This window comes from Mycetomoellerius zeteki, unplaced genomic scaffold (assembly GCF_001594055.1).
Source record: "Mycetomoellerius zeteki isolate Tzet28-1 unplaced genomic scaffold, Tzet1.0 scaffold155, whole genome shotgun sequence".
Taxonomy (NCBI): domain Eukaryota; kingdom Metazoa; phylum Arthropoda; class Insecta; order Hymenoptera; family Formicidae; genus Mycetomoellerius; species Mycetomoellerius zeteki.
In genome coordinates, this window is record NW_017256500.1 from 1,531,310 (window position 1) to 1,558,984 (window position 27,675).

General features: G+C 33.4%; 1 protein-coding gene across 11 annotated transcripts in view; it reads left to right on the top strand.

Moving 5' to 3' along the window:
- The window catches only part of C3G (C3G guanyl-nucleotide exchange factor), an 81,742-nt gene extending 54,771 nt beyond the window's left edge, over window positions 1-26,971 (top strand). For 3 of the 11 annotated variants that reach the window (XM_018444999.1, XM_018444991.1, XM_018445000.1), the window contains exons 2-17: window positions 17,080-17,491; window positions 17,771-17,995; window positions 18,433-18,615; window positions 18,700-19,007; window positions 20,286-20,402; window positions 20,999-21,318; window positions 21,423-21,630; window positions 21,934-21,957; window positions 23,172-23,367; window positions 23,482-23,740; window positions 23,831-24,074; window positions 24,217-24,231; window positions 24,352-24,526; window positions 24,619-25,263; window positions 25,346-25,477; window positions 25,945-26,971. In XM_018444999.1, coding sequence (XP_018300501.1) covers window positions 17,080-17,491; window positions 17,771-17,995; window positions 18,433-18,615; window positions 18,700-19,007; window positions 20,286-20,402; window positions 20,999-21,318; window positions 21,423-21,630; window positions 21,934-21,957; window positions 23,172-23,367; window positions 23,482-23,740; window positions 23,831-24,074; window positions 24,217-24,231; window positions 24,352-24,526; window positions 24,619-25,263; window positions 25,346-25,477; window positions 25,945-26,083 — 3,602 coding nt within the window. In that variant the 3' untranslated portion in view covers window positions 26,084-26,971. The remainder of the gene's footprint in view (window positions 1-17,079; window positions 17,492-17,770; window positions 17,996-18,432; window positions 18,616-18,699; window positions 19,008-20,285; window positions 20,403-20,998; window positions 21,319-21,422; window positions 21,631-21,933; window positions 21,958-23,171; window positions 23,368-23,481; window positions 23,741-23,830; window positions 24,075-24,216; window positions 24,232-24,351; window positions 24,527-24,618; window positions 25,264-25,345; window positions 25,478-25,944) is intronic. The other 8 variants (XM_018444993.1, XM_018444992.1, XM_018444996.1 and 5 more) reach the window with 8 other exon arrangements.
- The last annotated feature ends 704 nt before the right edge of the window (window positions 26,972-27,675 follow it).

Below are 27,675 nucleotides of genomic sequence, written 5' to 3' on the forward strand. Positions count from 1 at the left end.
ATATTTCGATAGTATACGTTCCAAGGAACATTTTAGTACCAAAAACTTGCGAGTAACAAATTCTATACATGTAAATTTTGGTCATAACGTTGCGACGCGCGACAATGCAGTTTTGATTATTTATCGGAATTTGTTTAACAATGTGATTTTTTTCGATATTTCTTTGCTATCCTAGAGCAACAAAAAAGCAACAAAATCTGGTGCATTTGTTTTTTTGATATCGCAGCTCTATATATATTTTTTCATTATGGGGGGGGTCCAGCTTTATATTAACCTGGATCCCCCCATTTTTTTTTTATTGCTGCTAAACGGTTGGAGCAACAAAATTCGCTCTAGAGCAACTAATTAGCAACAAAAGAGCACTAAATTTTTGACCTATCGCGAATTTGATTTTCGATGGTGGGGGGTCCAGGTTAATGGGGGTGTTTACGATATATTTTATGTTTTATGTTAGATTATTCTTGAACAGACGCCGGATGACTGTCGAATGGTACTGTCAGACGATTATAGTTAACCAGAGAATGTATTATTATCACATTTTATATATTTCGCGCTTCGAGATTTTTATGCAAATTTCTTTAAGTATATCAAAGTCTATAAATAATTTATTGCGAAAAAAATTAGTCGGAAATCGAATCCGGCTATTCTCTTGCATTCCATGCGAGCATCTTAAACCTTTATACCACCGAGGATTTGATACGTAATAAATAAATTCACACTGAATTATTTAAGCACTAAAAATTCAGCTTCAACCATTATGGGCTTTATTTCCTATTGTGAATTTACATGTACGATCCAATAAAATTCTTATTGTTTATATTACGTCGCCTGAAAAAAATAATATCAACAAAAAATTTGTTTTCAAAATCTTTAACGTATAACATATTTCAATATGTCACTATATTTGTGTAGTTACATTACGTGTTGTTGCACTCGTACGAGTGTAACATTCAACGAAACACGGGAGGTCGACGATTCATTTTTCGTTGTTTGCATCAAATGCGACACTAGCGGAAATCCAATACTATACGTGCCGTCGAAAGCATCTATATTGATTGGCGATATTTGACGAGAGAGGAGAAACCGTTCGTATCCCGTGTTTTTATCCGGCTGCCCTCCGTTTGAGGGTATTCTCTTCCGACGAGGGTCCACAAACATTACAAGGGCGCCGAGGATTGGGCCTTTAATGGATCTACTGTTTGCATCCCGGAGAAGAGAGTATCACCGGATACTTTTCTCGTCTTGCAATCGCGTCGCGCTTCGAAAATCAATCCCCCTATCCTATCGCATCGTATGAGCCTCGTGTCTCTACCCACATTTTTGCGATTCGTCTGCAGAATCGCTTCATTGCGCGACCGATCGCTTCAGGCCAGACGGCGCCATGGCTGATGTTTATAAGGATCGTCGGAGAATGAACTGAAGAGATACGTCTCGCTCTCCAAGCGTTTAAAGAGAATTTAAGTATTGCTAACTTAACTCAGCATTAGACAAATTGTTCAAGTTCTCTCATTTTCTTGATAAACATTTTTTCATATAGACTATATTATTTAAATTTTGAATAAATATTCTATCGCGCATAGTTAGAAATTATTAATATGCATGATAAAATTATTATGAATAAAAATTTTAATTTCCTAAAAGTTTTGTCCATATGGAGACATTTGAAGGAAATTTTAACGTAAGTATTAAGAATTTAACGTAATTTTGTCTTTGAGTACATTATTCATGATGAATAATGTACGCATTTACGCTTTTCATACAGTGTAATCTTTTGTAATATTCCAAGTATCGTTATTTATATTTAATACGCTACAAAATATAGAATAAAATGCGGTGCGCAATTGCATGCGTTATTATATGATTGCTATTCTTACTTACTTTTCTGTATATAATTCGTTTTATTTTTCAAGTTTACAAATAACTTGAACGATGATTGATTATTGAAGCAGCTCTCTCCCTCTCTCTTTCTCTCTCTCTCTCTCTCTCTTCATAATAATAATGAGATATAACGTAATATACGACTTGCGTGTAAATGAAATTAAAAGGCTGACAAATTCGAGAATATTAATATCGTCCAGAGAGATATGTGTGTGGCAACATATGCGCATCGCGCATCTCGTTAAAATTGGCTTTGTACTCGAATTATAACAATATTCATTGCCTCGATGCTAATCAGTGTAATTACCTGAAATATTCTCGTGGGACATTTCGCATAAATTTTATCATAAAATGCCCTTTCTCCTTCCCTCTCCTTTTACGCTTTTATCTGTAGGTAATGCGTTATTATGAGATCGTAATTTGATTTGCTGCGCCGGAATGAGTTCAATGCACATGCAGTTTCTTAGTCCTGTGCGAGTTTGTCCTGTAAATCGAATCGATCTTATTATGTTGTAAAACTTTGAGTTTTCCATTAGACGGTCGCAATTAATTTCTTGATAATGATGTCCGAGCTTTACAAGTCCGTGTTTCAAGTCACAGCAAACGCTGCATCGCGGTAGCTGCTTTCGCAAAGCCCACGTCTTTCATTATTTTTCTTTAATTACTTTTCCATTACTGGTTTCTTCGCGACGCCGAAAGTAAGTCTATTTTGTCGAGGAGACCGCTGTAGCACTTAACGTTTTAAACGAAGTACGAAGAATAATTGAGTATCGCCGTGCATCCGCGAATCAGTAACCGACAATAAATGTATAAATAATTTTAATCTAGAAAGTGAATTTATTGTTAATTTATTTCTTATTACTGTTATAAACATTCGTTGTTTGAGTCATTTAAATGTTTTTTATCGAGTCAGTTTTGAAGTTCATTCTTTAATAGAAAAGTTGATATACAAAATTGATAATTACCATAATATATTTAATTAATACTCATTAATCGTCATTGCATTATCGTCAGTACTGATTATAATTACAATTTATTGTGTTATAATAATTATTAACAAATATAATAATTAAATTAAAAAATTAAACACCCGATAATATATAATTAAATTTTCTTTTAATAAGATACGGATTTCTCTGATATGTTTGTCTCTTACATTTTGTGTATTATAATTTATTTTCCGAACTTTTTTAATTAAGATTATATCTATAATTATATACCAGAGCTCATTCTCTGTCGCGTATATTGCAGTGAGCATTAAATGCCGGTCATGATTCTTATCAAGAACCACATTTTTATCGACGCTTCCGGAATAAATCTTCGTAGCTTTTCCAAGTTCGCTGGGGTACGATGGCTATTAAGAGGACTGTGCGGTCGAGCATCGATTTTCTCTCTTAATTCAGGAAAGGACATTACTGCACCCCTACTACCGACTGGTGCCCACTAATATCATCGTCGGACCATGAAATTCCCAGCTCCTGGAAACGGCTCGCAGTATTCCGCGGACGTTAAAGCCCCCCGTAATTGCACCGTTGCAAGCGAAATGCGCGAAATGGTCGGTTCGCTCGAGAAAGCTTGGCGATCTACGACATTTCCACGTTATCTTCTCGCCGAATGTTAATTAACCGTAAAAGTGGTCGCCAAATTCTTACAAGGCAACCACACGAAGTGTTAAATTGTGATATTAATGAAACTTTGTATACATATAGGTTACATAAAAATATGAATTTAGAAAATATTAGTTGCGGCGGAAAAACAATTTGAAGGGTGAAATCATCTCTTATAAGTAACGCGGGTTTTAGCTTTTTTCGTTGTATCTTATAACTATAACTATAAACTATTCGACATATAAAAAACATTTTATACAAAACTTTCATAATAAAATTGCCTTTGTTTATTCACGTCAATAATATTTTTGAAAAATAAATAATAAATAAAAAAATTTTTTTAATTAAAAAAATTGTTTATTAAAAAGATTATTGACGTAAATGATTAATATGAAGAATTATTGAGAGGAAATTTTATTGTAAAGCTTTTGTATAAAACATTTTTTTTATATTTCGAATAGTTTTCGAAATATAACGGAAAAAACTGAAAATCGCTTTACTATAAAAGAGGTGATTTTACTCCTTCAAACCGTTTTTCCGCTGCAACGGACATTTTTTAAATTCATCTTTTTATATAATCTATATGTATACAAAGTTTCATTAAAATCAGAATTTATCACTTCGTATGGTTCCTTAGTCTACTTCATACGAAAAATATGTGAACTTTTCTGATATATAAAACAAAAAACATTTCTATTCTTTGTCTCTCTTTTTCTCAGTACCTCTTTATCTTTGCATATGCTAATTTTTTTATTAAAATTTTTTATTTTCTTTGTTTATAATTTATTTATAACTTTTTTATTTTTACTATTATCTTTGTAACTTTTATTTTTATTTTGTAGATATTATTTTGTATTACCATCTTTTTCATTTTTTTAATTTGTCATTTTTATATTTTTGTACGACTTGCCCTAAAATATTAAAAAATGCCTTTATTATTATTTCTCCTTTTCTCTTTTTTTTTTATTAAAAGTTTATTCATAGAGATGTTATTTCAATGAAATTCTGGGCACAGTGTAACAAGTATTTGAATAAGATGTCTCACATATTGTATTATGAAATTATTCTTTTGTGTATTGTTTGTGTGTGTGTGTGTTAAATGATAGAGTTTTTAAACAGTCTTTTATAAGAGTCTTTTTGCTGCGTTTATGTGTTATTAATTGTTTCCGATCCAATAATTCTTCATCGTTTTAATAGACTTAAAAGTTGCAGAGATGCTAAGAGTACGCGATTCACAGTTTTCTCAGGTGCCCAACAAATATATTGAAAGATTTAATAAGAATTTAGTGGAGTTGCGAAAACGAACAATAGCGACGACGTTTACTTATTCTGCAAAGTTGCATCGCAGCGATGGCGTGACGTAATTGTTTCCAAACCGAGAAACCTCGTCTGTGTCCAAGCTTTTCACAAAGTTTCATCGTATTTTGGCTGTTGGTTTCGGCCTCGTCTACTAAATTTAGTTCGCGTTGTCCGAACCCACCATCTTGGAATAATCCTCTTTCGGCGTTTAAGCTATTTCGAAAGCCCTTTAAGCTTGGGTACTCTCCTTCATATCCCTCATCGTTGCTCTCTATGTCTCAAGAACCAGACTTTAAGTCTGATTTACATTCGCGGTCACAAGTTATAGTTGGCAGCATAGCGTAATCCTGAATACGTGACGAGATTTCCATATTGTTACCCCATGATACTTTGCGACATTTGATGTGTACAGTTCATACACTCGTGTATCATCTAACTCATAACATAACTCAAGTATCTTATCTGAAATTATATTATTTTAATAATTGCACCAGCAAAGTATCGCATAGATTATCTTACGTTATTATTATAAAATTATTTTGTCATAATTTTGTTGAAAAAAAAGACTATGTATATTATAAACTTAAAACAAAAAAAGAGAAAGAGAGAAAGAGAGAGAAAGGGAGAACGTATTTGTTGGATTTCGAGTTTCAGTACAGGTATATATTTTTTACACGATATTTCTACTCAAATTACACACGACCGTTGTGCCCGACTATCTTCTGTCGTATAACGATAATTATTTGGTAGGCTTAACGAAGCACATAAATATATCGCGGTGGTTCGCTGAGAGAGAGAAAGAGAGAGACAGAGGGAAGGAGATCTCGACCTATCCAGCTCGTCGACCACATTTTTGGTGAACCGAACGGTATGGTTCACGGTTCGTGTGTTGCGGGGCGCGGTGCAAGAACCTCCCGGTTATTTCGGGATTGGTCGTGTCACACGGAATGCACCCGTGCGAACTCGGTACTGCGGCTGCGGAACACGCGCGCGTGTGTCCCGGAAAATTAATTTGCCCAGGGACGCACGGATATACGCGCGTATATGCGGATGGTTCGTTCTAATCGGCCGGACGCGGATTCTGACTTTGTGTACGCGACGAGATGCGCTCGGAAATACTCACAAATAGCCGGACATATCGAGCGCCAAGTGCCCTTGTCAGATATCGTATATACAAAGTTAATTAATGACTTGACGTTTGAACCGAATATCATTTAGGTTTTACATTGCCGAGAGAAATAACGTGAAAATAAAAGATCGATAAGAATAATTTAAAAGCGACACATAGAATTTGAACATGTTTTTTAATCACCAAAGAATAAGCAACCTCACAAAATGAAAATTTTTACTTTTAAATCATACCTAACTTAAGTTGTATATTAATTGTTTTTTATGACTGCTTACAATTGCAAACGGCGTTTGTAAAAATCAAAAAATCACGTAAAAGGTATAAAAGAGCAAAGTCAATAACATAAGATTAATATATTAATACATTTGATTAATATATAAGATCTATCTTTGAAATATGACGACAATCTTAATTTACTTTGATGATAAATTATACTTATATATACTTATATAATTTATACTTGCGTCATTAATTACGTGTATATTTTTGCGTATATTACTTTCACATATGTAACTTTGCTCTATATTTGTGTTATTATAATGATACAATTTTGTCAACAATTACCAAGCATTTTGGTTGGATTAGGATAAACTCTGATTTATTTACTTCGGTCGACATCCGGAAAATACGCAGTAGGTGTTATGTGCTTCTCGATGTAAAATCGCATTAAGTGCTAGTTTGATAACCGCAAACCACAATAACAACGATATGTCGTTATATATCGCGATATACAATACGTGATGGTTATATCGAGATCATATAAATTATTAATTTTTTTTTAGTTACAACTTTGCCGTTTAATTATTTTATTACTTTGACAATCAATTAACAAATCATCATCGTCATTGTTAGTCATTATCCAATTGCTATAATATTGATTATAAACATCAATAACTAATAATCACTCTGTTATTTAATATTTTATTTCAACAAAATCTTTATTTTTAACATTTCATAATTAAAATCTGTTTGCATCGCCTATTATTTCAAGTACCTCGCTTTTATTGAAACTAGAATATGTATAACTGAAAAAATGTGTTATATCTCATCCAAAGCTCTTACTCGTTTTAATGCTCAAAGCATTATGTACTTAACATTGCATATTTTTTGGGATTACATCGTCGGCTTCAGTAGTCTAAGCCGCATTGTCCGTGAGCAGTACCGTTCCCCACTCACACAAGGGATCATCTCGATTCCTGGAATTTTTTCCGAGCGTGCAAATCCATCCGCGATTACACTCAGTCCGTCAATAATCTGGGATCCATTAGTTTCACAGAGCTACCGCCGCCGTCACTCTACCGCCACCGTTAACGAACTTGCGGATAATCAATTTTCGGGAGGCAATTATTAGCTTTACTCGAGCGAAGGCCTCCACGTCGCGGGTGTGCGCCTGTCGTCCACGAAATCCTTTAATGCCAGCACTCCCGGATAGTTAATATCAATTTTCTTTCCCCTCTTGACCGGCGTGCGCAATATCAATTTTCTCTATCGTGGATAGTTGGATTTTCGCTCCTTATTACGTTAGCAATCATTCATGGCGTTCGGCACTCTTTTAGTCGACCGTCTGGAAATTACTTTCGCCCGATTTTTAATAACCTACCATCAATTTCCGCCTCGTGCTCTTGACGAATTACTGCTCGTTCTTTTACTTTTTCTTCTGATTTCTGCATGACGATACGATGTTGCTGGAGAGCCGACATAATTACCGTCTCTACGAAATGAGTTTCTGCAGATTACAAAGAAAAGTTGTGATTCTCGCAGAAATAACTTTTTCTTGTATATCGAAATTCACAAGTCTCTTTTAGTGGCTAAGAATATCTTCGTTTAAACAGCTGCGCGTATAAAAATAACTAACACTTGACTCATATACGGAAAAAAATTTATACGGATATTTTCTTTGCTGCAAATCTACTAATCTCGATTTGTTAAAATATATTGGCTGTCGTAACTATAAATTTATAAACCACGGCGAAGTGATTTGCTGTTGCTGCTGTAATACAGGTATCACAGTTAAGACATTAGCTGTGATACCTTATATTTCAGCTATCCATATTTTACATTTAATTACCGTACGCAGTTTTTAGTTATGGCAGCTACTTTTTTTTCCGTAATATTTTTTTTGCAAATTGCGTTTGTATTTCTTCTCGGGAGTTAAAATATTAAAATCTTTATTTCTCGCTCGAACTGCGCTTAAAACGAGCGTGTTAGTCTTTTTTTTTGTAGGAACCTCAAATAGCCCGTATTTCAGCCACGAACCGTTTTCGCATGTTTTCCATACCCGCGAGAACTTTTCTCATTATTCCAGTTAGCGGAAACCTACGCTCATGATGATAGATCAAACATTTCGGAAGCTCTCCGTAGCCTGCATTGGCACAGGTCGAATATCGAGACTCAAGTGAAATAAAAAAAAAAGGGAATCCCTCGTTCGCTTTGATTGCGTGTCGCTCGCCCACGCCGATCCCACGAACGAATCATTAAAAGCTTTAACGAACCGTTTGTGCGTATAATCGATGGAGCCGGAAGCTCTTCGCCGCCGTGCTTCACCACACGCGTTTCTCATTTTTCGAAGTGAAAGCACGCGAATTTGCATCACTCGTCCTCGTGAAACACACGAAAATCTGCCGTTAATCCGACAGCGTGTAATTTTTTTATCACACCGACAGCACTCCATGAACAAAATGTGACGATACTGGTGAGCTTTCGGTGGTTACGGAATAATCGAGAGAATAATCACGATTGTCGTGTCCCGATGCAGACAGATGATTTTAACGTGAATTATCTAGCGCGCAACATTTACAATCTTGTTAAAATCCTTGCGATATATGTAATTATACGTAAACAGTAACATTGATACGTATTGTATATATCTACTATATATATTTATTATATATTGAACTTTAAATACTAATTGTAAGACACAGTCATACTCTTTTTTTTTTACTTATTTATCGAAAGATGAAAAGAGGCTTTAAACTCTTCTCTTTTTTAGTCTTTCTTTCTCAAATAGTTTTAATATATGTAATTTTATGTAAACATTTTTTCTATTTCTCCAAAATTGAATGAGCTGTTTTTACACAGCTCGATCGCTCTTTAATTTCTGATATAGAGCTGATTTTAAACACAGATTTTTATAGACTGCTTTCTTTTTATTCGTTTCGCTTTATTAATGACTCTGATATTATTAAGAATTTAATTTAATTGCATTCTGTTTCCACTGAAAATGAGATTTGTGACGATTGATAAAAATTTCGACAATCATTTGTTAATTCAAGAATTGAAAATGGAGTCCTCGAAACATTTCGCATTGCAAGAGTACTCTGTCAGACGTGAGTGACAGCATGCGAGACAAAAAGAATCCATTTATTTTTACGTATACTATTCCAAAAAAAGAATTTCATGTGTTATTTTGTATCGTAATGTCCTTGCAATGATAAAATCATGGATCTTAAGGCATGGAAGTCCGTACTCTTATAATGATTTTATACGTCCTACAGTCGGTTGATTCGCCATGGACCGAGAACGAGAAGTAACCGCTATGGAAATCCGCGAGATTTCCATAAAACAATTACACCGAGTTTCCGTTGTTTACTAGTCGCAGTAATGTCGTTCGTATAAATTCCGACGAAACGTGCCCACAAGCAGAGCGCCAACGTAAACACTTGAAACGCTAATCTCGACGCTATTAGAATTTACGTCAACATCATTAACCCTCGTAATTGTTAATTAATCGAATCCTGATCTGTATCATTTGCAGCTTCGCTGTTGGCCATATTACATGGCTACGTTTGTATTCAGTTCTTGTGAGTGATACCTTGATACAAGAAATCTTATACAATGTTATATAAGAAATATTTTATCCTCAATAGAAATTATTGTTAACTCGATTTATTTCACCCTCGATAAAAATCATTTTATGAAAGAAATTTTTCAAAGATTTAGCGAAGTTATTTACATTCACGTAATATTTATGGCTTAATTAATCTGTCATAAATTCGTCATAATATTCATAAAATCATTTGATTATTGATACAATTTTTACTTTAATTAATCTATTACGAGCTTATTATAAATATTTGTGAAATTATTTAATTACACATTTAAATAAAAATTCTTTATTTAAACTTTAAATGTATAAAACTATATGAGAACAAGGAAATTAAATATATATGTATGTAGAATGTCTTACGAATTTCCGAGCTTGAGCGTGGAATTCTGGAGAGTTTCCAATCTTGACTTCGTATGCAAGATTATGTAGATTAATCTATGAGATTAGTTCCAAAATTGTTCCGATGTATTGCCATGATAAATCGAAAGGATTAGCCAAAATTATGCGTAACAGATACGTTTAACGAAACTTGTTTGCGCAATAATTTATCCGGGGTGATATATTTGGCACGATTTATCAAGTACGATACATCTAATCTCGACAATAATTCGCATTTTCCTACACGGCGTACATTTCCCTCGGGAACCTGCCACCGTTTTGCGAGAAATGGATCGTGCAGTCGAGTTAAATATTCATTACTCGTAAAAAATGAACTCGGGCTGCCGGGAGTCATCATCAACGGCGCAAAACTCTCGGGTGCCGAGAGTAATTAACAACAACGCCGCGCTATCGCGGCCAGGTTTTCATTAGCGAGCTACGTGTTTCCGCGTCGCACGTGGCGCGAATATTATTGCCGCGAACGATATTACAGCATCTCTCCACGGCCGTTATCGCGACGATGCAGCGAGCTATACGCGAGTACTGGTCGCGATAACTTTCCCGCCGTGTGTCCTTGTTTAATCGCGCCGATGGTTGACCGTTCATCACTGTGCCGAGCTCCTCGTTACCACTGCGGACACAATCGCACAGTGCCCACATGTGCGTGCGCATACAGATATCGTCGTTCATGCATGCATCACCGAGAAATCCGCAGTGGTCAACACACCGCAAATCCGCGCTCGAGATACGACGCGCCTGTTCGATTCTAATCGTGTCCGATCGCATTCCGGGGGCTTTTCGCATTTTCCGTAGCCATGCGCGGGCTTACTGTTTCGCTTAAAGCGGATTTCGATAGGTTGCACCCCGCATATGAGCACGCTCGGTGATCGATAAAGGGTGAAGGAAGAGAGGCTCGGAGAACTCGAGAGACTCTTTGAATACTCGCTTATGATTACGTTGACAGACATTTCCTCTTATTACGATTGAAAAGAATATTACAGAGCGTATTAATCTGCTGATTTAAATATTAGAGTGATTTAGGGTTCTTTAAATAAAAGTTTGGTTGGACACTGTCCGTTTTTATATTATGATACGTTTTTCAAAAATCAGTTTAGTATTTGTTCGATTTATTAGCACAAAAAGGACTAGTTTTATAGGGAAATTTGGGCCCCGGATGAACAACTTTGAGACATGCCTAAAATTTTAAGGTATCAAAAGAGAATAAAAAATTCCATAAGCCTAACTTTATAGGAGAGGTTTCCTGAGTGCTATATTGTCCACATTTCAATTAGGCAATTAAAACCTTTTGTTTCATACTTTGAGTGTCTCTCTCCCCTCTTCATCGATTAATATATATCACTTATAACTATTCATTTGGGTTCCAAAAAAGGTTTTAATTGTCTTCGTCAAGATTGGACATATTCCAGATACCAGATGATTTGAGAAATCGAATAAAACCAGTCCTACATGGTACACAATACATTATTATAATATCGAACTTTGAACAGCTGTAGCACTCAAGGGACTCATTTTACAAAGTTGTGCATATAGAACTTTTTAATCCTTTTTTTTATGCTCTACAATCCTAGCTAGGTCTCAATGCTGTTCAGCCAGGGCCCAAACTGGGCATAGTCCTTTAATTCAATAATTTGTAAAATAATAATAGTACTCTCTAAATCTGAATCAGTGGATAATCACTAATTATCCAGTGGCATACTTGGCACTGATAATCAGTGAAGTTCAACTAAAAACGAAAGAATGCTTGAGCATTGTATAACTAAAATACTGATATTTGCACGTTAATTTCAATCTTCCAATATCACATTCATTGAATTTAAGCACTAAAACAAGGTTAGTTATCACATAATAAAGATTAGCTAGGTTAGGAATCTCATATTTAATTCACTGATTACCAGCATACTTGGCACTGATATTAGTGATTATCCACTGATTCAGATTTAGAGAGTACCTAAAATATAATTTCTTTGTAGTTAGCTTGGAACACCGATGGCTTTCACATGGATCAATTAAAAATTATTTAAACTCTTATTATATATATGTTTGAGGAAAACTTTGAGATAATCATGAAATTAACATTAAAAAAAGATGTAAAGCTTCTTTCGAAATATCTTTTGCCCATATTTTTCAAAAACATTGTGGATTAATTAGGAGCATAATGGCATTTAACAGTAAAATTCATCATATACAGCACATATATTATTATTATTATTACATTATATATAAATAAATAATATATACGTTATTCTCTGATAAATATTTCATCATGTACATTAGCGTTGTTACATCCACAGATAATGCATTAACGCGCATTAACAATGAAACGTTTGTATCAACGATATATTCATAAATGCGATCATTTCATCGTCATAAAGTTTCACAGAGCGCGTACTTGCGTACTTTAAACACCCTTGATCACGTTCCGCGGATCACCGTATTTGCTATAGTGTGAAAGCCCGTTATGTCGCGAATCAATAGAATTTTACTGGTAAATACAGTATCGGGCAAAGCAATGCTTGCTGCCGAGCCCGTAATGTATCAAGCAAATCCAATATCAGATTATTCTGTAAGCTCACAAGCAATTTTCTTTACATATATTCTCACTCTAAATTTGATTCATTAATTTATAATAAGGCTCTCATTTACATTATTTCGCCACAATTTCTATATTAAGCTTATATAAAAATTTTATTTACGTCTATGTGTATATATTATGTGTTGTAGGGGGAGTTAGGGAGGGTTTCTTTACAGCAAATATTACTAAAATTAAAATTAAGATAATTATTATTTAGTACGATTAATTGATCGTCACACAAAAATAAAATAAAAATTCACATTTAAATATTAATTTATATTGGATTATAATTACCATTTTCAAATATTTTAATAGTTCTAAACTTAAAAAATTTTAATATAGAATCTTTCTCTCTCTCTGTTACGATTGATGTAGATAACGGAAGCATGTCAATCTACCACGTGACGAGTGACATGGAAAGGCAAAGGGGAAGCTTGTCTATTGCTATTTGTCACCTACCGAATGGTGTATGATGGTTTTGCATAATCGGATGGGTATTCTCGCGCGACCGAAGGTCTCGCACGATCAAAATAATTCCGCGTGTCGCGGTTTGTAAATAACCGCATGCCGCGTCTATTGTATCGCACTCCCCAATATGCACGCGCATTCCCACATATAACACGTGTGGGAGTCGAACGTGGTTCGTGAATACAGTCAATCACGGCAATTTGCATCTCTCCTGTCTGCCGCGCGTTCCCTCGGCCCACCCCCGTCCCTCTTCCCTCGTCCGTCTCTTCTCTTGTCTCTGTGTGTTCTCATCTCCATTATCTCTATCGGCTTGTCAAACCTTGTGCCTTTGGCGCAAATCACGTCTGATTGAGATTTCGGGCCGCATTCGTGAATAGAACTTGATTTATTCCTCCGCACATCGGCAGATCTCTCCTGGATCGCGTAATTCAAGCACATTAAAACCACTGTTGCATTATACGAAATAATTTTTGATAAGTAAAGAAATAAACAATGTTTTCAGCAATTTTCGTGGCATTCGGTTAAAACGAAGAGAAAAAAAAGAGAAGTTTATTGTTCCGAGAGTTTGAATTTTATTAATAGCTGGGGGGAATTGTGTTATTTTCGTAATATTTTGATGTTTATTAAATATGATTTTTAATATTTTACGATATTATATATTATTGAAATTTTTTTTAAACATATATGATTCCATTAGCCTCTAAGCGTCTTCGGATTTTTCGTACAAATACCTTTGTTCATGAAAAGCAATGTTACTTCAGGGAAACGCTGAAGTTTTGGGAGGAATTTACGTGGTGTAATAAATTCGCGAAGTTCATTCTGACGATGTTTATCGCTTCCATTACTTTTGGCGCCAGCCAAAATGGCCTCTGCAGCCGGGGCGACGTATCGCGATGCATCGAGTGCGATGATAGTTCAGAAAAATATTGCTGTAATAAATTATTTAGAATAAACCGAAGGATCGATACTCGATATCAATGCTCCCCCGCATCAACGAAGGTACTCGCTTTGGGAATTAAATTTTTTTGCGCGTATATTTAACTTATATATAGGTATATCCTATCACATTTACATGAACATGACATAAGAACTGATCGGAATCGCGGAAAAAACAGATTAATTGGAATTAACGTGCCGTTTTTTAATTCTCTAACTAGTATTGCATATTTGCAACATTTACTTTTCACGCATAGACATAAGAATATATCGGAAAATTCAGGATCTATGCAGTTTAGTTACATTCGATAATTTAGAAAAGTGTATGTAACATTGAACACTGAAATATAATTGCTTTGTATTGCCAGATTATGCGTTAATGTATTGAAAAATCGAGATATCGATAGATTTTTTATTTGCAAGATATTTTTGAGCAATATTAATACAAATTGATAAAGTTTTTTTCATAATAAGACGATCCGGTTAAAGGTTTGGAAAAGTGGATTTAAAGACTGAAACTTTGTAAGAATGAAATATTGTAGAATCTTTTTTTATTATCTCATAGGTTATTCTTTTAACATTATTATCTTAACATTGTCAATAATTATAAGCTTTCATTAATATCAAATTAATTACTTAATGATCAGTGAATAAATTCTGAAGGAATATATTTTATTGACTTCAATTCGATTTCAGTCATAGAAATTCTGAATTATTCAATTAAATTATCTATAATTTTAACGGCTCTGTATATCGTAGCAGAATACATATTTTTATGGGAAAGAAGAAGAAATTCTATGTTTTCATTTTAAACGCAAAAAATATAATAAATTGCAGATAAAAGGGACAAATATATGTAAATTGATTCAATCTGGTACATTTTTGCCGTTTGGTTGGTATACATTTTTTTTTATTCTGTCAACACCGAAGAAAATTAAAAGGTTCCACATTAGAATTTTCGACGTACACGACACAAGGGACCGTTATTGATTGTCGATTCACGAACGCAGCGACTGGCGGGTGAGAAAAGCGAATTACCTACTCTTTGCTCTTGCTGGCGAGGTCCGGAGAGAAGAAAGGTTTCCCAGGTACTTAGGACTAGCTATAACACCACAGACACATTGCACGTCCGGCGCACCGGTGCACCGCAGCCGTTTTCGTTTTAATTCAAGTGGCACGGCTGGCATTAGCACTCCGTGGAAAAAGGCAGGAACCCACCGCGCCTGGCGGTATGCAGCGGTCGTTCGTTTCGTACACGTGTGTAACGGGCTGACAGTATAACTGCGATCCGCGGTGAAGTCGACGACGTGCATGGACCCCGTGCGTGTGTCCAGAAAAATATTGTCCGCATCGTGGAAGGCACGTGACAGACGAGACAGGACTGCTTCTAGCTACGTGTCGTTCAATTTTGTTCACAGTTCTATTTGATCGAGTGATCCTGCATCGTGACGTTGTACTTGCATTTCTCTCTGTGACAAATCTCTCTGCTCGAGATTATTCTGGAAAGAGCATCGGGTGTGAGAAAGTTTGAATAAATAAATTAAAAGACAAAAATTAAATTTCTTGGATAATAATTATTTGTTATTTTATCATTAGGAGTCAGTAATTTTAGTAAGGAGAGATATGTGTGTATGTTACTTTATTTATTATGTAAGTTTACCTACATGATGATTTAATTGAACAAATTTAGATAATAATATATAAATGATGAAGATAATAAATATAACAGTCTTTATGTATTATTATAGATATTAATTTTATATATACATATATATATAAAAGGATATATTAAATATATATCAAAGGAAAATTATAAATTATAAAAGCATATATGTGTAAATTAAATGACTTTAAAAAAATTATTATATTAACTATGGAATTATTTTCTGTGGAAAGTATCATGATTTTATTTTTAGTTTGTAGGATATAAGAATATCATATTCTTTAATAGTTGAATTGTTTAAGTTTTATCGTAACAAAGTGGAAGAAAGTCACTCCATATATAATTCATAATGTAAAAGTTATTATAAAAGGTTTTAAAGAGCTTTAAAAGCTCGCTAGATTGCCAAGTTATAATTCGGTGAAAAAAGTTTGCAAGATTTTAATCCCATTCGCCCTCGTGATGCATTTTATTTCGCGGAAAAAACTCATGTGCATATTACATATATTTTAAAAACAAGTAAATAGAGAAAACATTCTCTCGTAAATATTTCAATATTTTATCTCCGAATCAAATATGCTCAGGATTATATTATAAATCACGCATTAAACAGAAATCTGGGATATCATCATAAAAAATATCGTTTTTGTATAAAATGTTTTTAAATTTTGATATATATAGTAGTAGATTAAATTACAGACAAAAAATGATATATAGATAAATGATATCTCTATCATTTTTAACAACCTGTTTTCAGAATTTTTATATGGAATTCTGTCTCTTTCTCAAAGAATTATATTCTTAATACATTTCCAAAAATCTTTTGATGTGTGATTAAAAAATGTAGAAAATAGACATTTAAAGGTATAGAATATTTACTTTTTTGTTACAGAAATTTAATCTTCTTTTTATTGCAGTAAAAGAATCAATTCTTTAAAAAATTTCTGAAAAATGAATGGTAATAAAATAAAAAACAGTTGAAGTGACTTTCTGATGTTATAAAATGAAATTATTTCTTATCAAATCTTTTCAATCGGGATCGATTTAAGCTTCAGTATTTTTCAATAAAACTCTTGAGACATTATCGAGAAATGTTAAGAAAATATTTACTTTTAGAAAAAAATCTTTCACAAAAACTTTCAAGTTTTTAAAATTTCCTGCAGTTATCTTCTTCAGGAATACAAGATAAGCGAGTGGAATAAAAAAGGACATAAAAAAATACATAGAAATAATATGAGAGTAAGGAAAATCGAAGTAATTTTCTCTGAGTCTCTGATATTAAAATAGAACTTTTTCTTGTTGCAGAAGTTGAGGAGCGCTTCGGTGGGAAGGCGCGCGGCGGTAAATTAGCGCGTCGTGCGCGCTCCTTCAAGGAGGATTTTCTGGAAAAGCTCTCCCACATGCGTTCTCCTGGTAGCGGCAGCGGTGGCGGTGGTGGAGGCGGGGGGGCAGCCACGAGGGCCGCCTCGCCCTCGTCACCGCGTACGCCGCGGGACAAGAATGCCCCGGGCTCCAACGACTCCGGCACCGCTCAGGATAAGAATCCCTTACGCGACTTGCACATCCACGTTCGGCAGGTGCAGTTAGCATTGCTTCATTTTCGGGATGTCGTATCCAAGAAGAAGCTCGAGATGCTGCCCGGGAACGGCACGATTGTCCTTGATACCGTTACCACGATACACAACGCGTTAAAATCTTATCTGCTCTACGAGAACAGGTGATTGTTTTGTATGCAAAATAGTTTCATTATTTAATAGTTGTTTTATAGGAGAAATATTACAACATTTTTTAAAAAGTCAGTTTTATTATTTTACTTAGTTTATTATTCTGCTTATTTTACTAAACAATATTATTAGATGTTGTGTTTAATTATATGGGGGATTTTGTTTGAACGTTGTAATTTTATTAATGAAAAAGAAGTATCTAGATTTAAATTGGAGTATAAGAAAGAATTGATTTATCACCTTTTCTCGGTTCTATATCCTGGCACTTGCAGCTCCACATTGGGGTCTGCCACGAATCAAGTGTACCAAGCGTTAGCGCAATTGCTGAAACTCTGCGACGATGTGCTGCTGCATGGTGATCAATCTTCTGCCTTGGACACCGAAAACGTAACGCACGTTATTGGATTGGTCGAGGAAGCAGTGAAAAATCTAGTAGCTCTAGCGCATGAGAAAATCGCTAATAAGCAAAAGCCCTCGTCTGCTACAAATAATAATAGGTAATTTTGCATTAATAGTGAATTAAATTTTAGTACAATATATCTCGAAATAGCAAAAAAAATCGTCGTCAAATAAAAATAGTATATTTTAGAAGTAAATATAAAATACTTATGTACGAATGATTGCATTTATAATAGAGCTGGGGAATTAATAGGAACAATACAGGAAATAATATCTGATTATAACATTAATGATGATATGAAACCTTAATATGTTTGATATTTGATAGAAAGTTATATGTGATTGATTATTAATTATTATTTGATATGAAATGCTTTCATGAATATCACAAAGTGTACGTTAATGTTGAAATTGGATTTCAAATCATGAATAATCTTTGATATGAAGATGATTGAAGGATAAATTATGAATGAAATCGACAAAATTTGCTCAAAATGAGCTAAATCCAATATAAAACGTGCATTATAAATTATAGAACTTCCGGGTATGGATCGGAACTAACACAAAGAAATTCTCTACCGGATATACCGTTGACACCAAGAGAACGGCAGATCTTGGAACAAACGGCAGCAAGTAGTAGCTTGGTTCGCAGCTCACATAGTTCCGAGTCAATTTTACGGGATTCTAGTCCACCCCCGAAACCCCCTCTACCTGACAGGTAACATTTGTTTCGTTATAAAAAGGAGAATAATAAATTATTTGTTATTGGAAGTTGAACGTGGAAACGCTCGATCCCTTGTAGAACAAATGTATGTTTGTCGGAGGAAAACAGCTCTTCTGGCACACCTCCTCCGTTACCGCCGAAAAGAAGAACGAGAACCCAACAGCTCCTCGACGAATCAGAGGGTCTTCTGGCATCTAGTCTCGATAGGGTATCCCTCCGAAGTCGATCTCCAGAAGATTCGTCATCTCTTCTGAGCGCATCAGCCGGTAGTTTGGATTCGGCTCTGAATCATTCCCGAGACGAAGACGAGATTCGAGCTATAATGGGACCAAATGACGAATCTTTGAATGATAGTATGGACCTAAGTCTCATGGCTACTATCCAAGGTAACGTTCGAACAATTTATACTAAAATGTTTATTTGTAATGTTATCATTCGAGTGTTCTATATTGAAATTTTATTTTTAATAATAGTGCTTAAATATAATTGTTAATTGTTAAAAAATTGTTATGCACACGTAATATAATAATAAAATTATATCATGTTATATTACATAACATAAAACGTTTTTTTAATGCATATGATATCATTATCATTTATCGAGTTTCGCAATTAAGCATTAGCAGATATTAGTTTCTTCGGATAATGTCTGAAATGGTACTATGAAAGGATTGTCGTAAATACATTGCCATATGCGTAAAATGAATAGTCCATGGTCGACGCTTACTCAGTATATTAGTTTGGCATTCTACTTGCCTTGGTTTCTGTGTCAGTCTACAATCAAACGTTCGTTCGACTATACAAATGAATTTCTATTGTTTGTGATTAGGATTAGTGCTCGAAAACATCAGACAATTTGACAGTTCGGACAGTTCGAATCTTAAGTTCGAACGTTAAATAGTTCGGACTGAATGTATGTTCGAACTATTTTAACCCACTTCAGAGTTGAAAGTTCGAAATTATTACATTTCGAACTCAGACATCACAAGTCATCCTCAGGACCATCCTGAATATGTCTAGGATGGCTTAAGATATTTGTAGGACGATATTTTATTTAACTGCTCTTTTGTTTCCAAGGCATACTATATTTGTTTAGAATGTGTATCCGAACCGTCCGAACTTCAGACATAACGAATTGACATTCATACTGATCACTGCTTAAGCTCTAACTGTTCGAACTGTCCGAAATATTCGAATTAGATGCTCATTTTTTTAAATTTCAAACTATTCGAATAGATCGAATATTCAACATGTTCAAATCTTTTGTCTGAGCCCTAATTAGGATTAAGTATTTTCTAATTAATAGTATTAAAAAAAAATTCGTGATTATTATGGATTCAAGATTTCCTCGCGCTTTAAATACCCTAGTCATTAATAAGCGGTTGAAGTTTATGACTTTAAGTATAAACTGCGAAGGTATTTTAGGAGTTTTACATAATATTGGATACATAGCGTATTAGTGAAATAATTAATTTTTACGTCATTTTTATAAAGTAAAAACTATTATTAGTACTTCTTGGGAAGAATGTGTATATTATTATTGTTATATATATTTTTAATATTAAACTGACAGTTTGTGTCTGTGTGTTTATTTTTTATATTTATTATGATAATATTAGATTACAGGATTTTTGCAAAGTAACGTATATTCTGTATTATTGTAGGCATGCAAGTTAATGGTACATCAAACTGTAATTGCTGGGATGGTTCTGAAACTAATATACCAAGTACTATGTTGCTAGGCCAACAAACACCTCAAGAAATGCTTAATCCATTTACTGGTGTGTAATTTTTTTTACTATTATAGAAATAAATTTTTTTATTATTAGAATAATTTACTTATAAAAGAGAAAAAATTGATTAATCAGTAATATTGGTCAATTAATAATTAAAATTACGTACATGTTGCAATAACAAGCTAAGAAAAGTTTATTTCAATAACGAATTAACAGAAACATTTAAAATTATTTCTCATTTTAGTTGTTGAGTTACATAACTTTTTTATTTACTCAAGTATTTCCAATTATTTACAAACATTGGAAAAGGAAAAAAATGCGAAGCTAAAATTACGCAAGAATTCTGAAAATAGTTAGTGGAACAAGTTGCGTAGGTAGCATCAACCTTCCAGCCTCGTGAATAAACAGTATCGTATAGATCTTCATCCAAAGCACAGCGAAATCAAGCGAAATATCATTCTTTTTTTTTTCATATATCGTAGTGGTATCATAGATATTTTTTGTGAAATGTCACGTAGCTCTAATTTTAGTTGGGAAAATGTTAAAATGTTTTTTCGTAAGAAAATTTTTGTGAATTTATTTATAATGTCTTTTTGCTTTATATTCTGAATAAGCTTGGTTTCAAATTAATTTTGTTTTAGGTATAGAAGGAAAGATGGAGCGATTGTCTACACAAACGCAGGAATCAGGCTTTGTTTCTATGCATTCTCAACGAAGTTCATCCCAAAGTTATACCACCGCGTCCAGCTTGACATCCAAGAGATCGTCGCAGCAGAGCAGCATTAGTTATAATTCTCAATCGTTTAGTGCACAGCAACAGTCGTTTTCTCAGACCAAATTATCATCGGACAGTAACGGCTCTATTTTTACACAGAAGACGATGAGTAGTTCCAAAAGTACTATTAGCACGACTAACATGTCTGGAAATGGGGACCCAGCTTTATTAGAGAAACTGGTAAATGTGGGTGTTGTTATGTTTTGTGTTTCTGTTTTATTTTTATTTACTTTTATGTGCTCTAATTTTTTAAATAATTTAATCATTTGATGTATCTATGATATATACAGGAAATGGAGTCGATAGTTACATCCGATTCTAACGGAGCGCCTCCAGCATTGCCAGAGAAGCGATCCAAGCGAAGAAAAGAACGACAGCCGTCGCAGTATGATAATGTACCAGAAAATGAGCATTTATCCACATGCACTTTGCACACTAGTAACGGAGATAGTCTGGATACCAACAAACCACCTCCTCTGCCTCTAAAGAAGCGGCATAGTAAGTAATCTTTTTATTAATTATTAATCGGTAATGAGATAAAAGAAATCAGTAGAATACTTAATAACATTTACAGTTGATGCTTTATTTTTTCAATGTCAATTTTAAGATATACGAATTTTGAAAAATACCGCATTAATAGATACTCTTCGCGAGCTAGTGTAATAATTTTGCATAATAATTATCTTTATGTTTAATTAATACAATCTATCAATACGCAAGAAATATCAAATAAAATAATATATTAGACATTCCACCTTTTGGTAGTAGGTTAAAACTGATGCAATGTTTTGTATCCCCCAGTGTTCCAATCAGTGGCATATTCTGGTAAGTGGGAACCTGCCCACATAATTCAACTACCCCTTCGGCAAACATTTTCACGCTAAATTAATATCCTATGTTTCACATATTTACATTCCAGGCTTCTCTTGCGGCATGTTAACTATTCTATTTTTTTAAATTATTATATTTCTTTTTATCCTTGGTATTTTTAAAATATGACATTAGTTGATATTGAGCTTGAATTTTTATTGATAATTGCAGCTTATTCATGGCTTACTTTTAATTTAATATTATATAATAGATATAATAATGTGCGGAAGTTTTTGCTATGGTGCTGAATATTACATACTAATCGAAAAACATATTTTTTATTGGTATAATGTATAATGTATATCATATACATCAATATATTGTATATACATATTATACACACATAATGATTAATACCATTAATACTACCTATTTATTTTATATTGCAATTTATTTCCACATTTGATCTATTTAAGATTTTACATTATACATTAAAAATTACATTTTTATTATATAATTTAAGGACAGATACAACACATTTTTAATATTTAAAATGTGAAAAATTTTGCGAGTTTTATACAATTCCTTAACACAAATGAATGAAAGGCAGTTCTGGTGAGTTTATGTAGGCGTCGTGTTCTTTTTCTAATTAATTTGACCTCTCTTACTAATAGTCAGTTAATAGTTACACTTCATCAGTTGTTGAACAGACTTAAAGCTTAGTTTCCTTTCTTACGTTAAGACAAACGGACTTAAAATTAAAGAATGTAGTGAAACTAAAGTATAAGAACTGTGTGTTAATGTGAACTCTTTTTAATTTGTATATACTTTTAATTTGTATATACTTTTAATTAAGTCTGCAATTACTAGAGCACTTGTTTCTATCGTGCAATAGCACAAATTGAGTGTAACAAGTGTATATAATATCTATAGCCATACGTAAAATGCTGTTTAAAAGATTTCACTTTCATTCCAGTGAGTTTTTTCATTTTTACACATCGCTTATCAAAATAATAATTACACAAGATTTGTTTGTGCATCAGTGTTTTCATGCAATCCATACACATACCACGTGTTTTAATATTTTATTGCAGTACACATCTCGTGCTTGCATTTATCAATTGTATTATACGCCATTTAAAAAAAATCAGTTTTTATATAGAATAATTTATAATAACAATAGTTATTTTTGAAATTCACGTTAATTTATTTACTTTCACGTATTTCAGTTATGGCATACATGGAGATGTTCGGGAACTGTTCCCATAGTAATAATGATTTCATCTCTGGTCTTGGTACTCGTCATTCTGTAGCAGCTTACAATTCCATGCAAGCAGAATGGCAGCAACACGAGATGTCTCTTACCACAACCCAATCGTGTTCCTTCATGACTCATACCGTGACTGCTCTACACGATAATTCAAAGTATTATTCTATAAGTTATATCGGTTTTGTTATCGTTATTTACTTTTTCTGTAAAGATACTTTTAGCATATTGTTAAAGAAGATAGAATCATCATGAGGTCGTATTTTTTCTAGCCTTTCTGTAACTACGACGCCGAGCTTAGTAGAGACAACAAATAATTCTAGTCTGCCTCCAGCATTACCACCAAAGAGATCTCGTTCCATTAAATCAAACATTACACCTCCACCAATATCACCAAAACCGACCATTAGCATGCAGAATATTCATAATGCGGATCCTCTCGTAACATCAACACCTCTAAAAACGGAGGAGCCAATACATGAAAAGAAAGATCTTACACCTTCTACTCCAGTAAAATTGGTAAACATTAATGTAATAATTTTATTATTGCGTTATTATTATGGAATTATAATTGTATAATAGTTATTAAATATTAATATGATTGTAATAATTTTATTTTAGAATAATAATGTTATTATGGATACAGTATTATCATCATCTAGACCTGCTAGTAATGCACTTTCTTCCATATCAGTTGATGAAAATACTCTTGAGCTAAGAGATATTGATCAAGATGATAGCATTTTAGATGAATTAGATATTAGCAAATACTTAGTGTTAAAAAAACCAGATGAAGAAGGTCCAGATATACGTGGTGGACATCCGGATGCATTATTAATCCATGCGACAAAAGCAAATAAACATGGTATATATTTTTTCTTAATTCATTAAACTTAAGATATATTAGTTTAAAATTGTTGAGTAATTTAATTTTATTAAAATTAAAATATAATTTTAAAAAATATGCTTTATATTATATCATTTATTTATCTTTTTATGCTGCATAGATGAAAAAGAATCAGGTAATTGATGAAATATTTAAAGTACAATATTGCATATAAAAAACGATAAATATATAATAATAAAATTATAGATAAAGTTGGATGAATTCAATTTTAATAAAGACAATGCACTTTTTGCAGATTTCCTGTATCAAGAAGCGTTTTTAACGACGTACAGAACTTTCATACAACCATTAGAATTAATTCGTAAACTACATAGACGTCATCAACGTTTTTCATGTTCTCCAGATGTTGTTAAACAAAGAGCCGCACGTGAAGCATTTTCTTTACTTGTTAGAGTTGTAAGTGATTTAACGTAAGTAGAAGCTCTGTTATCTATATTAATTACGTGCTCATATTCTTATATAAAGTTTGATTGCGATTTATAATATAACTAAATATTTACAGAATATCTGATCTTGATGACATTCTTCTGCAAACTTTAATGGAATTTGTACAGCAATTAGTGTGCAGCGGAGATCTCACTATGGCCAAAGCGTTACGAGTTAAAATTTTAGAGAAGCACACTATGAAGCAATTACAAGCAGCACAACCAATTCTCTCGTCTCTAAGTGTTACAACGAAACAAGCTTCCCTGTTAGATTTTAAAAGCGAACAGATTGCGGAACAAATGACACTACTTGATGCCGATTTGTTTATGAAAATAGAAATTCCAGAAGTGTTAATTTGGGCGCAAGAACAGAACGAAGAGAGAAGTCCGAATCTTACAAGATTTACTGAACATTTTAATAAAATGTCATACTGGGCACGATCTAGGATATTAGAACATCGATTAGAAAATGAAGCGAAGGATAGAGAAAAATATGTCGTAAAGTTCATTAAAATAATGAAGCATCTTAGAAAAATTAATAATTTTAATAGCTATCTCGCATTATTATCTGCATTAGATAGTGCACCTATTAGGAGACTTGAATGGCAAAAACACATTACGGAAGGTCTCAAGGAATATTGTGCTCTTATTGATAGCTCTAGCAGCTTCCGAGCTTATAGACAAGCTCTAGCAGAAACACAACCGCCATGTATTCCTTACATGTAAGAGTATAAATATTTGTTGTTGCTCAAAAAATACGAAATTTCATCTATCAAAAATGTATCTGTGTTTCTCTTGTTTTAGCGGACTTGTTTTGCAAGATCTTACATTTGTGCATATTGGCAATAGTGATTTATTACCAGATGGCACTATAAATTTCTCCAAGAGATGGCAACAATTTAATATTGTTGAAAATATGAAAAGATTTAAGAAAGGGTAAGTGTTTGCACCACAAATCATTAATTAATCTTAATGTATAACAAATCAAACCAACCAAGACTCCTCATAAATCAAAAGAACTAAGAAAGAACATGGGCAATAGGAGTCAAGCGCGGAAGACGTTGCGCAAATAATACAACTATAAAGCGTAAAACTTCTTTATTTTGGAATTAATAAATGGTTTAATTCTGGCATTTATATTCTCGATACGGGGGAGCTCACCATGACAAGTTAATATTTATTATATTTTATATATGTGAGTTTATGTTGTCTCTGAAGAAAGCTAAAAAATGAGCCGAAACATGTAAGCGCGTTTAATAAAATAAAGAAGTTTTACGCTTTATAGTCGTATTATTTGCACAACGTCTTCCGCGCTTGACTCCTATTGCCCATGTTCTTTCTTAGTTCTTTTAATCTTAATGTTATAAGTAATAAATATATTACTATATATAATTATCTTACAGCACGTACTCTTTCAAGAAACACGAACGCATTATGACGTTTTTCAACAACTTCAGTGATTTCCTCTGTGAGGAGGCAATGTGGCAAATTTCCGAGAGCATCAAGCCACGTGGTGGCAAGAAAGCACAGCCGCAAAACTAGAATATACCTAACCCTTTCACTGCCTGCGTCTCGAAAGGTTGAAATGGTGAATTAGGAAGTTTATATTTATGTAGGTATATACTTTTTGCGGAAAAAATAAACAAGAAAAATTTTAGAACGCTCTAAGAGCGGTGAAAGGGTTAGCGAGTCTATCCCTGTCCCATTCGACAGCCTCTGTGAGGTTGTCTTATATATTATTAAATCACGTGAAAATTTTAGTATGCAAAACTATGAACTTCATATTTAGCACATTCAATATGACATAACGCGTTATTTAACTTAAAGTAATTACACTTGCGAGCATCAATCAGAAATCAAAACGCCAAAACTCGGATTGACTAGAGAAAATTTCGATACGTAAGTAAACTCAATATTTAATCCAGTGCATTTTAAACAATCTTTCCGTTTGCTACAAACCAACATAACGTATTTACTATGAGGATATGCAATCTATACTTAACTACAAGCTGTAACGATGTTTATCGTAATGTTAATGAGAGAAACCCCGATCTTCAGCTATTCTAGATACATTTTATTTATTTGCCTTTGCTAGCGAATTGTATAAAGTAGTACGTGTTCTTTTTTTTCTTTTTAATTTATTTAGATGTATGTGAACGTCCATTTCTAGCTTTATGTAGGTAAGCGAATTTTTGAGCGTCAACAGAACACTGTTGATTACACAAGGATGAACACCAATTACGTTGATTAATGTAGGGCCATTGTAGTCTCGTGTTTGCGCTCTAGTACGCGCATATCGGGACACATGGTACGACTGAGCGCAACTGTTACATATACTATTGTATATGATGATAGAGAAAACACTTTTTTGTTGGCAACTTGTTAATAGGTCTCCAAGCTTTCAGCTTTAAATCACATGACTTACTTAGCGATTAGATGAATTAAATATGAACTAAATAACAAAAAATAAATTAAATACAAATTTGATTTAATTCAATAATTTATCATTATTACATAGATAGTTCTCTTAAAAAATCCCAGTCTGATCTCTTCAAAATTGTTGAACACTAATTTTTATTTATACATTCCGTAGCTCAAAGGGAAAAATCGAATTAATTTTTTCGCTGTTGAAAATACGCTGTATTTTTTTTGTATTTTGTTCTTTTAATATTTAACAGATATTGATACAGTTTTTACTCGTAGATATAACGGTATAAGAAATTTTGTCATATAATAATTTAGCAGTTTGCATGTGTCGTCTTAAAGAATGAATCAAGTGAATGAATCCGCCTTTTTAGTTTATTATTTGGCAAAATTATACTTTACATTTTTCTTGTAATAATAGTAAACGCATATATATACACACACACACACACACACCACAGTTAGAATTTATTGATTCTCAATCTTCATCTTTGATGTGCATACGCACATGTGTAATATCAAGATTTGTAATTGTTAGTGATACCTACAGCAACAAAAAGGGCCTAAACATTTAGTTAACAATTGATGTCGTTCTAGTACGGGTAATAACAATCCAGACAAATTAATTGCCAGGATAAATACGCGAAATTTTAAAAAGTAGTTATAAAGCTGCCATATATATGTAAAGAGTTAGTACCAATAGATTGAAT